The sequence below is a fragment of the Lepus europaeus genome, chromosome 10 (genome assembly GCF_033115175.1).
Source record: "Lepus europaeus isolate LE1 chromosome 10, mLepTim1.pri, whole genome shotgun sequence".
In the NCBI taxonomy this organism is placed as follows: domain Eukaryota; kingdom Metazoa; phylum Chordata; class Mammalia; order Lagomorpha; family Leporidae; genus Lepus; species Lepus europaeus.
The window spans coordinates 109,113,698-109,128,852 of NC_084836.1; the positions used below are offsets into that span (position 1 = coordinate 109,113,698).

Sequence of the window (15,155 nt, forward strand, 5' to 3'; positions counted from 1 at the left end):
AATTAGATAACCAGGAGAGTCAGTAAGTAACAGGTCTTTGGTAGATCTGGACATCAGACTCCCGAAGAGGAACTTACAGGTATGGTTCCAGAATTGAGCCACTAGATCAGAAATGAATTTCCTCTTGGTCTTCTCTGTCCCAGCCAGAAGGGCATGGATTGAGGCACTTGGTGCCTCCATCCCCAGCTATGGCCTTGTGTATATCTTCTATCAGATGGGATAATGCATTTCCAGGAGAAGGGCTGTTGTCTCCCCTACCTGAGCTCTAACACCTCTGGATCTAAGCACCTTACATAAGCTTCCACAGGCTTTGTTATCCCCACAATTACACTTGAGTGTGGGCATGTTTGCATCATCAGCCTACTGCCAAAGTGGAGCCCATCCCTCATCTTCCAAATGTAGGACAAGTACTGCTTAATGGTTCTGAATGCTTCTTCTTCCACTCCCTTGCCCTTTCCTGAATTTCCAATTTTAACTATAAGAATAAAACCTGAATTTTGAAATTGATGTTTTTTTGCTCCCTCCCTAACACTGTATTACTTTCCCTTAAAGTTGGAGTAATGGTTTTGTTTCTAAACCAAAACTTAGGGTGGAATAGGGAGGGAGCTTACTGCTCTATTCTAGGAGAAGATAGTTTAAAAAAAAAGTGGAGAGAGTGAAATCTCATGGAAGATGCATGGAGAAAACTGCAGAGGAAACTCCACGCAAGTCAGAGGGACACTGTGGATCTATGTGGAGGGTGTGGATGCGCACAACTCAGGACCACAGCAGCCAAGAGCCTCAGCACCAGGTTTGGAGAATGAGGCAAGATCACACCGTAGCAGCCCAAGCCTCTGGCGATACAGCTGAGGGAAGAACCTGGCATGAGTCTGGCTTGGAGTCCAATGGGAGACAGAGTACCTGCAACCTAGAGGTTAAAAGGGTGGAGGGATGATTCTCTCTCCCCAACCACCAGGTACCAGCATCCTTTAACTAGCTGAGAGAAGGTAGGCGCCATTTTGGACATAACAGCTGTGCCAGCCTGTGTCTGTATGCCTAGCAACCAGCTGAAAGGAGACACCTGAGTCTGGCTGGGAGAAGTGACAGGGCGCTGGGTGCTCATGACTGTGGGTACCTTATGTGCTGGGATGGACTGTGGAAACATTGTGGCTCTGTGTGTGTAGGGTATGGCTGGGTCTCTGAGAAATCACTATGGGTGGCTCCACATGCTTAGGGCTCCCTGATTGCCTGGAGAGGGTCATTGCTGCAGGATCCGTGCTCACACGGAGGACTGCAAAGATCCTTTGTGCAGTTCTTGTAGCAGTATGGATGAATGTTGCACCCACTGGGGCTACTACCTGGGCATTGGTCTCAGAGAGGAGGTGAGGGTGAGACTAAGTCAAAATGGCTGATCAAACCCTCTTCTGATTAAAAAAATAAAAAAGGAAAGAGGAGATTGACCACACCCAACTTGGGTGTCACCCTGGACACTCCCCTCCCTCTGGAGCAATGAGCAGAGCTCCACAACCAGCACACACTTTGGTAACAAGTATTCCTACAAATGCCTAGAAATGAATGCAGAAATTCAAGAAAGAAAAAAAGGAAGAGAATGTGACACCCCCAAAGGAACACAACAACACTTCAACACTAGAATGTGAAGATGAAGAGACTGAAGAAATGCCAAAAACAGAATTCAAAAAGTTGATCATAGGATTATTTAGAAGTAATCAGAAGCAAATCCACAAACTAAAGAAATCCATACATGAGTGTAATGAAAATTTTTCCCATGAAATAGAGATTTTAAAGAGAAATAAAAATGGATTATTGGAAATGAAGAATTCAATAGATCAAATAATACAGTAGATAGCCTTAACAACAGATTCACTAAGGCAGAAAAAGAATATCTGAGTTAGAAGACAAATCTCTGGAAATTTTATAGTCATACCAAAAAAGGAAGAAATTAGAAAACTAAAAAAAAATTTGATATCTATTGGATATGATCAATGATGCAACATACAGGGCTTGGGAGTTCCTGAAGGTGTGGAAAGAGAAAATGGATTAGAAGGCCTTTTTAGTGAAATAATTACAGAAAGCTTCCCTAATTTGGAGAAAGCAAGGGACATCCAAGTACAGGAAGCACATAGAACTCTTAATAGACATGGCCAGAAAGATCTTCACCATGACACATTGTACTCAAACTCTTCACAGTAAAACATAAAGAAAAGATTTTAAATTGTGTAGAAGAGAAACATCATATTACTTTCAGAGGACCTCCAATTAGACTAACAGCTGACTTCTCATCACAAACCACACAAGCTAGGAGAGAATGGTGACATATAGTCCAAATCTTAAGAGAAAAAACTGTCAACCCAGAGTATTATACCCTGCAAAGCTCTCATTTATGAATGAAGGTAAAATAAAGATGTTCCATAACAAACAGAAATTGAAAGAATTTGTCACCACTTATCCAGCCTAACAAATGATGCTTAAGGATGAGCTACACACAGAAACACAGAAACATGGTCATCACTATGAAAGAAGGTAAAGGCAGAACATGCTCCTGCATGAACAGTGGGTCATAGAAGAAATCAAAAGAGAAATTAAAAAATTTCTGGAAACAAATGAAGATGATAATACAACATATCAAAACCTATAGGATACAGCAAAAGCAGCGTTAAGAGGAAAGTTTATAGCAACTAGTGCCCGCATCAAGAAATTGTAAAGGCACCAAATAAATGAGCTATCACTGCATCTTAAGGACCTAGAAAAACAACAACAAACCAAACCAAAAATTAGTAGGAGAAAAGAAATAATTAAAATTAAAGAAGCAATAAACAAAATTGAAACAAAAAATTACAAAAGATCAGTGAAACAAAGAGCTGCTTTTTGAATAAATAAGCAAAATTGACACACAATTGGCCCAAAGTAACCAAAAAGGAGAGAGAACACCCAAATCAATAAAAGTAGAGATGAAACAGGAAATGTAACAGTGGACACCATAGAAACAAAAAGAATCATCAGAGATTACTGCGAACAACTGTGTGCCAACAAATTGGGAAACCTAGAAGAAATAGATTCTTGTAAACATACAATCTACCTAAATTGAGCACAGTGCACAGTGACTCCTGTTGTTGATTTAACAATTGAAACTCTTATTTATGATGTCAGTGGTCACTCGAGGCTCTTGTCATGAGCTGTCAAGGCTATGGAAGCCTTTTGAGTCCACAGACTCCAACAGTATTTAGATAGGGCCATAAACAAAGTGGAAGTTCTCCATTCAAAGAAAAGTACATCCTTCTTTGATTGCCCTATCTTTGCACTGAGTTCTTTTAAAGTTATTCAAAATAATTGAAAGGGAGGGAATCTTCCCAAACTCCTTCTATGAAGCCAGTATCACCTTAATTTCTAAACCAGAAAAAGATACAGCAGAGAAAGAGAACTACAGACCAATTTTGCTGATGAACATAGACGCAAAAACCCTAAAAAAATACTAGCCAATTGAATTCAGCGAGACATCAGAAAGATCATTTACCCCAACCAAGTGGGATTTATCCCTGGTGTACAGAAATGGTTTAATATTCGCAAATTAATCAATATGATACATCACATTAACAAATTGCAGAACAAAAACTACATGATTATCTCAATAGATGCAGTGAAATCATTTGATAAAATACAATACCTTTTCATGACAAAAACTTTAAGCAAATTGGGTATAGAAAGAACATTCCTCAATACAATCAAGGCAACTTATGACAAACCCACAGCCATCATCCTACTGAATGGAGAAAAGTCAGAAGAATTCCCACTGAGATCTGGACCAGACAAGGATGCCCACTCTCACCATTGCTATTCAATATAGTCCTGGAAGTTTTAGCCAGAGCCATTAGGCAGGAAAAAGAAATCAAAGGGATACAAACTGGGAAGGAGGAAGTCAAACTATCCCTATTTGCAGATGACATGATTCTATATTTATGGGATCCAAAAGACTCCACCATGACTCCTGGAATTCATAAAAGAGTTCAGTAAAGTGGAAGGTAATATAAAATCAACACACAAAAATCAATAGCTTTTGTATACACAGACAATACCACAGCTGAAAAAGAACTTCTAAGATCAATCCCACCCACAATATCTGAAAAAAAATTAAATACCTTGGAATAAATTTAACCCAGAGATATCAAAGATCTCCATGATGAGAATTACAAAATATTGAAGAAAGAAATAGAAGAAGACACAAAATATGGAAAAATCTTCCATGTTCATGGAAGAATCAATATCATCAAAATGTCCATACTACTGAAGCAAATTACAGATTCAATGAGATACCTATGAAAATATCAAGGACACCCCTCTTAGATATATAAAAATGATGCTGAAATTCATATTGAAACACAGGAGACTGTGAATAACTAAGGCAATCTTATACAACAAAACAAAGCCAGAGGCATCAAAATACCAGATTTTAAGGCAGTTATAATTAAAACAGCCTGGTAATGGCACAAAAACAGATGGATAAACAAATGGAACAGAATAGAAACTCCAGAAATCAACCCACGCATCTACAATCAACTTATCTGACAAAGAAGCTAAAATCAATCCCTGGAGCAAGGACAGTCTGTCCAACAAATGTTGCTGGGAAAACTAGATCTCCACATGCAGAAATATGAAGCAAGACCAGTACTTTACATCTTACACAAAAATCCCCTCGGGCCGTCACCATGGCTCACTTGGTTAATCCTACACCTGCAGCGCCAGCATCTCATATGGGTGCTGGATTCTAGTCCCGGTTGCTCCTCTTCCAGTCCAGCTCTGCTGTGCTCTGGGAGGCAGTGGAGTATGGCCCAGGTGCTTGGGCCCCTGCACCCACATGGGAGACCAGGAGGAGGCACTTGGCTCCTGGCTTCGGGTTGGCATGGCACGCCAGCTGCAGTGGCCATTTGGGTGTGAACCAATGGAAGGAAGACCTTCCTCTCTCTCTCTCTCACTGTTTAACTCTGCCTGTCAAATAAAAAAAATCGCCTCAAAATAGATCAAAGACGTAGATCTACCATCAAATTATTAGAGAACATTGAGGAAACCCTGCAAGACATTGGCATAGGCAAAGAGTTCTTAGAAAAGATACCAGAGGCATAGTCAATCAAAGCCAAAATTCACAAATGGGATTACATCAAAGAGAGAAGTTTTTGCACTGTAAAAAACACTCAGCAAAGTGAAGAGGCAACCAACAGAATGGGAGAAATTATTTGCAAACTATGCAACTGATAAAGGACTAATAATCAAAAGTATAAGGAGATCAAGAAATTCAACGACAAAAAAACCCCAAAGAACTCAGTTAAGAAATGGGCAAAGGACTTAAATAGGCAATTTCCAAAAGAAGAAATCCATATGGCCACCAGACGCATGAAAAAAATGCTCAGGATCATTAGCCATCAGGGAAATGCAAATCAAAACCACAATGTTGATTTCATATAGAAATCAACAAACAAGAAATGCTTGCAAGGATATAGAGGAAAAGGTACCCTAATCTGCTGGTGGGAATGTAAACTGGTACAGCTACTGTGGAAGACAACATGGAGATATCTCAGAAATCTGAATATAGACCTACTATATGACCTAGCCATCTCACTCTTGGGAATTTACCCAAGGGAAATGAAATCAGCATATGAAAGCGTTATCTGTACCCCAGTGTTTACTGCAGCTCAATTCACAATTGCTAAGATATAGAATCAACCCAAATGTCTGTCTATGAAGACCAGATAAAGAAATTATGGGATATGTACAACATGAAATACTACACAGTGGTTAAAAATGAAATCCTGTCATTTGCAACAAAATGAATACAACTCGAAAATAAACTTAGTGAAATAAGCCAGTCTCTAAAGGACAAATGCCATATGTTCTCCCTGATCTGTAGTAACTAATAAAGCACCTAAAATGTCATCTACAGAAGTTAAATTGACACCTTCAGATATGACTTTGAACAGCCTTTGTCTCAACTGTTGAGGAACAGGTTTTTTTCCTTTTTCTTTCATACTATTCGTTGAACTCTTTACTTAGTATAAAGTTAGTCTTGTGTGTATAAAATTAATTGAAAATAGATTTTAGTAAAAAATAAGAATGGGAATAGGATCGGGAGGAGGAAGAAAGATGGGAGTGTAGGCGAGAGGGCGGGTAGGGTGGAGAAAATGTTCCTAAAGTTGTATTTCAGAAATGCATTAAGTTTGTATTCCTTAAATAAAAGGCTTCTGGAGAAAAACCCAAAACTTAATGCTTATTTACTCATTGACTGAGATTTCCTCTCTACTGCTTTGAGCAGATTTATTCCCAGGGCTAGAGTGGACAAGAAAAGAACTTTGCAATGTCCATTTAGCTTTTAGATTTGAGATAATTCCATTCGTTTTTGCTTTACTTCAGTCCAAGGACATAATACATTCTCTGGATATGAATGGCTCTGTTGATGCCACACCAAGTTCATCTTTTCGGGTTGGTGCACTGTACCCCAATTGCTGAGAGCACTGGGGCTAAGGGCTTATATCTGTGGCTTTCTCCTGAGACCTGGCCAAGGCCCACGGGGACACTTCTCTGCAACCTCCTGAGATTGGGAGGAAAGTGTAAAGGAGGGAAGGAATGGTAAAGCCTGATGGATCTGGGGAGGAGACACAAATCCTGGGTTCTTGCCTCCAGGCAGGAAACATTGCAGGAATTTACACTCTACTTGGATCTTGCCTAGGTTTGACTTTACCCTAGGAGAGACTGGATCAGCCTCTGCCCATGCTTTGTTCCACTTTCCTCTCACTCACAGATTTTCCTGAGCACTTTCCCTCAGTGTATCATGGACTCCTGCCTCATCTCTGCTTCTAGGGAACCTGTCCTTAACTCATTTTTATCTGTTTATTGACAAATTCTATTCCATCATTATGACTGAACTCTTATTCTGAGTCCTCTAAATCTCCAAAGCCAATGTGAGTTCCGGGCAGTGACCATAGCCCCCATCCATGAAAAGCACCATACTTAAAGCTTTCGAGGCGAGTCTGTCCCGATTTGAGAATCAACCATACTACTAGCAAATACCCAACTGCTATGCCATAGTCTCATAGCTGAGCTTTTCAATGTCAAGTTCTTCCTTGAAACCCATAAAAAAATAGTTGCTCCCCCAACAGTGATATATGCATCCATTCCATACATCTGCAAATACAAAGATCTGGCTCTTCACGTGGGGCTAGTGACATGACTCCTTCCACAGCTGCTGACCCTGACTCCAGTGGCCTCCTAAATTTCACCTCTGCTCTGGGTCCTAAGTAATTCCCAGTGTTAGCTGAGAAGGGATGGGAAGGCACAAGGTCTTCTATACGTCCCCAGTCCCAGGGGAGCAGAGACCCAGATGGACACCCACACACCAGTGCTGCCTGGGACTTTGGCATGTGATTACTTCAGTCCTCATGCAGTACACTTTACATCTCCTTGGAAGCACTGACGATAACCACAACTGCACCATTACTGGTTTAATCATTCACTTAACATTTGTTTCCACACTAGATTTGGATTCACTAGAGGAGAGAAACCATATCTACTGGTTCAGCAAGAAACCCTCAGTCCCTACCACGGTGCTCATAGATGCTTAGTGAGAGGGTTGACTGTGAGAAGGAAACAATTATCATCATACTAGTAACAACCATTGCCCCCCAAATACTTCACAGTTAACAAACGACTTTTACATATGCGATTATGCCATTTGATCCTCAAAACAAATGAGGCAGTAGAGTCCTTAACCAAGTGCTCAGTTCCTACAGTCAACTTTATACACACTCACTGTATGTGTGAGTTGTTACACCAATGGTAACTTGAAATTTGACATGGTGGGGGATATTTATACCCCCAAAATAGACAAATCAGGATTTTTATTCTACAGAGGACAGGTATATCCAGCAGATCACTGGCACAAGGTGTGTTCAAAAATGTTTTGTGGATGGGCAGATGAAGACTAAATACAGCCTGTGGCCAAGTTTCAGGGTGATCGAGCACAGAGATCTAAGTCCAAATGCATGTACTCATTTTAACAAGTATTTTTCAAGTATCACCTATGTGCCAGGAACATCCTGGTATTGCAAATCTGGCCAAGAAATTAGCAAAATTAATGACTATTGAAGCTGAAGTGGCTCCTCATCAGAGTTCCTCTCAGACTAAACTCATGGTGCCTATCCCAGGAGACCTAGCACCGCCCAGGCTTCAGAACCATGTTTGGGCCAGAACATAATACTTCACCTCCATGTGAGCTCTGAGAATGGTCCCGCCATTAGAGATGGTGTCTGCGTGCAGAACCAGCGCACCATGTTAACTTCCTGCCCAAGGTTTCTTCCATGGATCATGGGCTTATTCACCCGAAACAGCCTCACATAACTTCTGCCAGAAGTAGGAGTCAAATCAGAACCTCGCCCACCTCTGGGACCCACTCTGGCAGGACTGGTTCCTGCTTCTTACATACACTTAAAATCTCCAAAGCTCACACTGTAAATGGTGAACACTCAGAGATTCCACTGGGAACCATCACAACACTGGTGTATCTTCACAGATCTGTTTATACATTGAATGCTAGTCAAGCCCTGCCCCTCCTCCCAAAATCTTATGTTGAGGTCTTAACCCCCAGTACTTCATAATCAGATTTTATTGGTAATGGTGTCCTTGCAGATGCAATTAAGTTAGGATGGCATCATACTGGAGCAGGGTAGCCTCCTAATCTGATATGACTAGCGTCCTTATAAAAGGAGGAATCTTGGACACAGACATGCACACAGGGAGAAGACATGAAAACCTAAGGCAGAGATCTAGAGGATGTTACTACAAGCTAAGGAACACCAATGATCACCAGCAAACCACAGAATCAATTCATTCTCCCAGTCCTCAGGAGGAACCAATGCTGCTGACACCTTGGTTTCAGACATCTGACTTCTAATATTGTGAGAAAATAATGGCTGCTTTTTAAGCCACCTGGTATGTATGACTTGGATACAGGAGTCTTAGAAACCAATCTAAGTCCTTATAACCCTCCAAACTGGGAAGCCTGCAGTAACAACCAGCATGACTAACGGAGGCATTACAGAAAGGTGAGGGTTGCAGCACATTCTACAGCCAGGTGTGTATCTAACCTAAGAGGTACTGGGCTCGGGATTGAGTTGGAGTGAACCTGAATGAGAGCATGGAGCTGTTCCAAGTGCCAAAACTGTCTTGTTCTATGGGATCCGCAGAGCTGACCACAGACACTGGCTGGACTCTGCAGGTTAGGGACAGGAAAGTTGGGCCAGATGCTTCATCACCACAGCACTGGTCTCAAGTCTGACAAGTGACCACACCCCAGAGGCTGGACATCTGCCAGCAGACCCGCGAAGAACCTGGCATGGTGACAGAGAGGTGGAAGAGCTTGGAGAAGGACTGATGACCCATCTCTAGGACTTCACCTACCTACCCCTGAAGTCTGAGGGATTCCCAGTACTTTCTTGTTAAAAGGAATACTGTTTCCAGCAAGCCTACCAAGAGGGAGTTTGATGCATAGAATCAGGAAGGGAAGGGATGTATTAACTGTTGATTTCACAGCTTTAGATCCTTGATAGAAGCTTCTTATTGGCAAAGCATGGGTTCAGACAGGGATTTCCTTTAATGGATCTTATATGCTCCAAGCATGGAACTTGGCATGGAGTAGAGACTTCCCAAATACAGGTCTCTTTGCCCTGTCTCTATATTCCTAACACATCCCTCTTACCTGCTGTGATGTTGAGAGGTAACAACTCCCTGAACCACGGCAAGCTGACATTCTGCATTACCTAGCTGTATCTGTTCCATCCCAGGAAGTACTGGAACCCTGTTTTTTAGGGTGAAGTGCTGGTTCTCCCTGTACTGGAAGCTAGAGTGTGGTTGCTTGGAATCCCCAATGTCCTGATCTCTCAGAACCGCCTGAGCTTTGCCAGCTGGGCATCCATACTCATTCATGCATTCTCATCCTTTCAAACACACACACGTGCTCACACCCCACTGAAGGGAAGGTCAAACAGGGGGAGAAATCCTTATGCTAAAGAGAGGTAGAGCTTTCCTATTCCAGTTCTTGACTTTTTTTTCAAATTTTTAAAAATTCAAGGCAAACAAATTTCATCCAATTCCTATATAGAGATTTAGGAACATGGTGATATTTCCTACCCTACCTTCCCTTCCATACTCCCACCCTTCCTCCTCCTTCCTTTCTTATTCCCCCTCTTAATTTTTACAGTGATATACTTTCAGTTTACTGTATACTCATGAGATTAACTCTGAATAAGAGTTCAGTAAGTGGTAAGAAAAAAAAAATGCAATCACAATTCTGTAGGTAGCAGTGCACTTCTGGGGAAGTCCAGGGTGGAGGAACTCCATGCACCTGAGGACTATGATCCTGGACTTCTCAGAAATGTACAGTTTCAAGTATTCTTTCACTGTCCCCATTTGCACCTATTGTGTGTGTGATCACATGTTCCCAATTCTTAGGTCAGAAAATACAACCAGAGCACTACACTTTGGGAGGGCTTATACCTTAGAGTCCCATACAATCCACGGAAGGCAGAGCACATGCATTGACATCTACCTTGCCTACAAGTCAAAAGCTGTCCAGGCCTATGAAATATCATCGTGGTGAAGGAAGCTTCTCTGTATGTTTCTTTCTCTCCTCAGCTGCCTGTTTAAACAGGCTGCTGTAGACACCCTGCTGTCCTGATTACTGTCTAGAGCACTAGTGCTACCCAATTGATGGTGTTCCTCCTTCTACCTTATCTGTTTTCTTCAGCGGAAAAGTCTGCCAAGGCCCGTGATTTGTGTCACTTTTGTTTGCAGGCCATCAATTCTCTTGCCTCACAGAGAGTATTTTATCTCATTCTGTCCACTAGCTTGAGTTTCTGAGAGGGAACAAGTTAGGGACACGCCAGCCTCTATGACTTATGTGAAATCGGGGTGACTTCTTATCACAGTGATCCCATGCAGCTCTGACTTCCCTTCCTCCCACATCTTCCCTTTCGTGCCAAACCTATGAGCTGATTAAAGCTACGTAGTCAAACCCGGGAGGTTTGGGTGCCGTTGTGTCAAATAGTCTTGGGTATTCTCTTTGTTCAAATCCTCTCCATCTCTGTCTTTCCTCCTCCACTGACATGAGCAGGAGTTTTTATTTGTATGGATGTATATTTGTGTATATATTCACGTAGATACACATTCATACGCAGGTCACTGTCTTGTGTATAGTTTATCTTTATTTGTCTACTTATATTTACAATTTTCATCTCCTTGGAAGCAAGCTATGCAACTACATATTCTGTCAATAAATGCAGGGAATAGAACCAAATTTTGGTATGTGTATGGGGACATTGCTTTTAAAAATATCAATTCTATAACGAAAAGATAAACTTGGCTTATAACCATTCAACCTTGTAATAGGTTAAATGATAACAAACCATTCATTGATTTTTTTTAAAAGGAATAATAAACAGAAACATGTGCCAACTGAAAGAGCCAGGCAATTCAATTATAATTAGGAAAACAAAAGTGATGAGCCTGAACAACGCTGTCTTCGTTTCTGGGATAAGTGTTGAAAATGCCAGCTACATAACAATGCAATGTTTGTTTTCTCATTATTAAAGGCCTAGACACTAATCACCTCATTTTTGAAAGCCATGTACCAATTGAACAAAGTATAAAACCCAAATGATGGGCCCAACAGACATGCTCAAAGAAAAACACCCACAAAAACAATGAAAACATACAGAATATTTGAGCAAAATCATAGTCATTCTATCAATTAATGTAATACTCTGTCCATCTATTATTGTATCCATCTAGGAAATATGTTTTGAGCTCTTACTAGGCTGTGGGCACTACAATTAATATGTATATGTTTGGATGTACAAATGATGCCAATGACGATAACAATTATTTCTTGTTGTTTTAGTCACTGTTGCCTACATTTTTCCTACATGGCTAGAGGAAGAAATACTTAAATGGCTATAGAATAGCTGAAGACAGACAAGGACAGGCCAACATACCTTTCGTAGCCAGACGAACACAGTTGATTTTGGTCTCCTGTGGACAAAAAAATGAGGCAACAGTTAATCAGTTGTGGGTTACATAAAGTTGTTATATAAAGAAAAATATACATACATATTTGCATATATATGCATGCATATGTATTTTAAGTATAATTTAAAATTTATTCTTTCCATTTTACTCCCCCATTTGAATTGCCTTTTAATTCCATTTCTTTATTTCCTCTCAGGCTAGGTACATATGTTCTTCTGTTCACTTCCTGGCTTCTACCACCTCATAAACTTCTTGCCTAGACAGAACCACTTTATAAATGTATCAAGAAGATACTGCCCAGCACCTAGCAGGTTTCTAGAAGGCACGATGCATTATGCTATGTGCTTTGTTCAGTTGCAGGAGTTAGCAGATGGAACAAGGTCATCCTTGGGAAACTCTGTTGTGGCAAGAATGCACTTGTACATTGAGCACAGAATTGTACACTGTACTTGCACATTGAGGTACAGAATAAAGGGGCACAAAGCAATGGTCCAGTCTATATGAAATGTGTGAGAATCAAACTACAGAGTTCATGGTCAACAATTCACTTTGACACCTCAGCTGGGAGGGCTCATAGCCTTGATAAATAATGTAAATATGTTTATATGGCAATAGAATCTTTGCTGGATAAATTATCTGGTCATTGCTTAACATGTGAATAGATTCCATAAATTTGTAATATTTCTGGAACTGCAGTGGAGTTACAGTAAAGTGTGCTCAAGAAGAAAATCATCTTTAGACTGTATCACTAGGATACATTTTCCAGGAGACCCTTGGAGGTGGCTGAAAAGTCTTGTAGACTAAAGTATACCCCAACAACAGTCTTAATGCAATAAGCAATGAAAGTGAAAAGCAAAGAATCCAAATGTGTTAGTCACTGAATCAAAAACATCTCAGGAATCTAATGCTTAGTTGGCTGCTACATCTTGAAGATACTTATTAATCAGGATAGAAAAGGTTATGACATGGTAATAAAACCCACAGACTTCAGTGGCTAGAAACAACAAAGATTTTTTTAAAAAGTTTTGTAAAGGAAACCTGTTGAAGTGAAATGGACACTATGAGAAACAGTGACTTGATCAGCCCTTGTCCTGACTGTTGATGTACAATTTAATACTTTATACCTTTTAGTATTTTTTTGTTCTACTAAATACTATTGGTTGAACTCTGTAATTAACACACAATTATTCTTATGTGTTTAAATTTAACTGAAAAGTGATCCCTGTTAAATATAAGAGTGGGAATAAGAGAGGGAGGAGATGTACAATTTGGGACATGCTCAAGCTGACTTGCCCCAAATGGTAGAGTTACAAATGTGTCAGGGGATTCCAATTCAATCCCATCAAGGTGGCATGTACCAATGCCATCTCAGTCCAAGTGATCAATTTCAGTTCACAATTGATCATACTGATAGGTCTAAGAGTCAAAGGGATCACATAAACAAGACTAGTGTCTGTGAATACTAACTGATAGAATAAAAAAGAGAGAGAGAATGATCCAACATGGGAAGTGGGATACACAGCAGACTCATAGAATGCAGATGTCCTAAATAGCACTCTGGCCTCAAAATCAGCCCTTAAGGCATTCAGATCTGGCTGAAGAGCCCGTGAGAGTATTTTAGGCATGGAAAGAAAAGACACTCTGGCAAAAACAAAACAAAACAAAACAAAACAAAACACAAACACCTAAATGAAAGATCTCTGCGAGTGAGATCCCAGTAGAAAGAACGGGGCCATCAAAGAAGGAGGTACCTTTCTCTGAAGGGAGGAGAGAGCTTCCACTTTGACTATGACCTTGTCTAAATAAGATTGAAGTCAGCGAACTCAAGAGGCTTCCATAGCCTTGGAAACTCATGACTAGAGCCTAGGGAGATTTCTGATGCCATAAACAAGAGTGTCAATTTGTGAAGTCAACAACAGGAGTCACTGGTACTGACTCTTCATGTGGGATCTCTGTCCTTAATGTGTTGTCCAATGTGAATTAATGCTATAACTAGTACTGAAACAGTATTTTACACTTTATGTTCTGTGTGGGTGCAAACTGATGAAATCTTTACCTAATATATACTAAATCGATCTTCTGTATATAAGGATAATTGAAAATGAATCGATGTGAATGGAATGGGAGAGGGAGCAGGAGATGGGAGGGGTGCTTGTGGGAGGGAAGTTATGGGGGGGGGAAGCCATTGTAATCCATAAACTGTACTTTGGAAATTATATTTACTAAATAAGTTTTAAAAAAAGAAACATAAAAAAAGTTTTGTTTACTCATTTATTAGTTTAGGAAGTCAGAGTGACAGAGAGAGGAAGGGAGGCAAGTAGGAGTGGGGAAGAGGTAGAGAGACAGATGTAGGTATGTAGGTAGGTAGGTAGGTAGGTAGGTAGCTGGGCCAAGCTAAAACCAGGAGCCATGAACTGAATAAGGGTCTCCAACATTCTTGGCAGACAGCCAAGTATTTGAGCCCTCATATACTGCCTCCCAAGGTGTGCATCAGTAGGAAGCCAGATCTGGAAACAGAGGTGAGACTTGAAACCAGGGAGTCCTAGATGTGATTCAGGTTTCCCAAGCAGGGGTTATCTGCTGTGCCATACAACACCTGCCACCTATTTTCCTCTCAAACTACATATCCAGTGTAGATGTGTGACTGGTCTGAGGGGTGAGTAGGAGGGTGAAAGATATTCTAAGCACTCAGAGACCAAGGCTGGTGTATCCATTCTAACAGAAGAAGAAAGAATGCCAAAGAGTCAAGCCCTGACAATCAAAAGCTTTGACTCAGAAGCCACACTATCACTTCCAGTAATGCTGCATTGGACAGAGCCCATCACGTGGCCACGCTGATTTCAGCAAGGTGGGGAAATGGAGTCTTCCGTGTACTCAGGAGTGGAGAAGGAATGGCAATGTCTATAGCAGGGTCTCCTCTGTCCATACACTGCCCTCTATGCCAAACACTCACTTCCATTAAGCCCAGTAGGAGTCCTATAATCATCCTCAGTGATCTTGATGCCATGCCTTAGAGTATGCCCTTTCTTGCGCAAGAAACGTATCTTGATACTGAAAGATGGTTCTCAGGCTCATTAGGATTCCCCTCAGCA

General features: G+C 40.9%; 1 protein-coding gene across 1 annotated transcript in view; it reads right to left on the reverse strand.

Annotated features, from left to right (window-relative positions):
- The window catches only part of PTPRT (protein tyrosine phosphatase receptor type T), a 787,789-nt gene that overhangs the window by 189,297 nt on the left and 583,337 nt on the right, over positions 1–15,155 (reverse strand). The window contains exon 12 of the mRNA XM_062202558.1: positions 12,030–12,066. Within this exon, the coding sequence (XP_062058542.1) occupies positions 12,030–12,066 (37 nt within the window). The remainder of the gene's footprint in view (positions 1–12,029; positions 12,067–15,155) is intronic.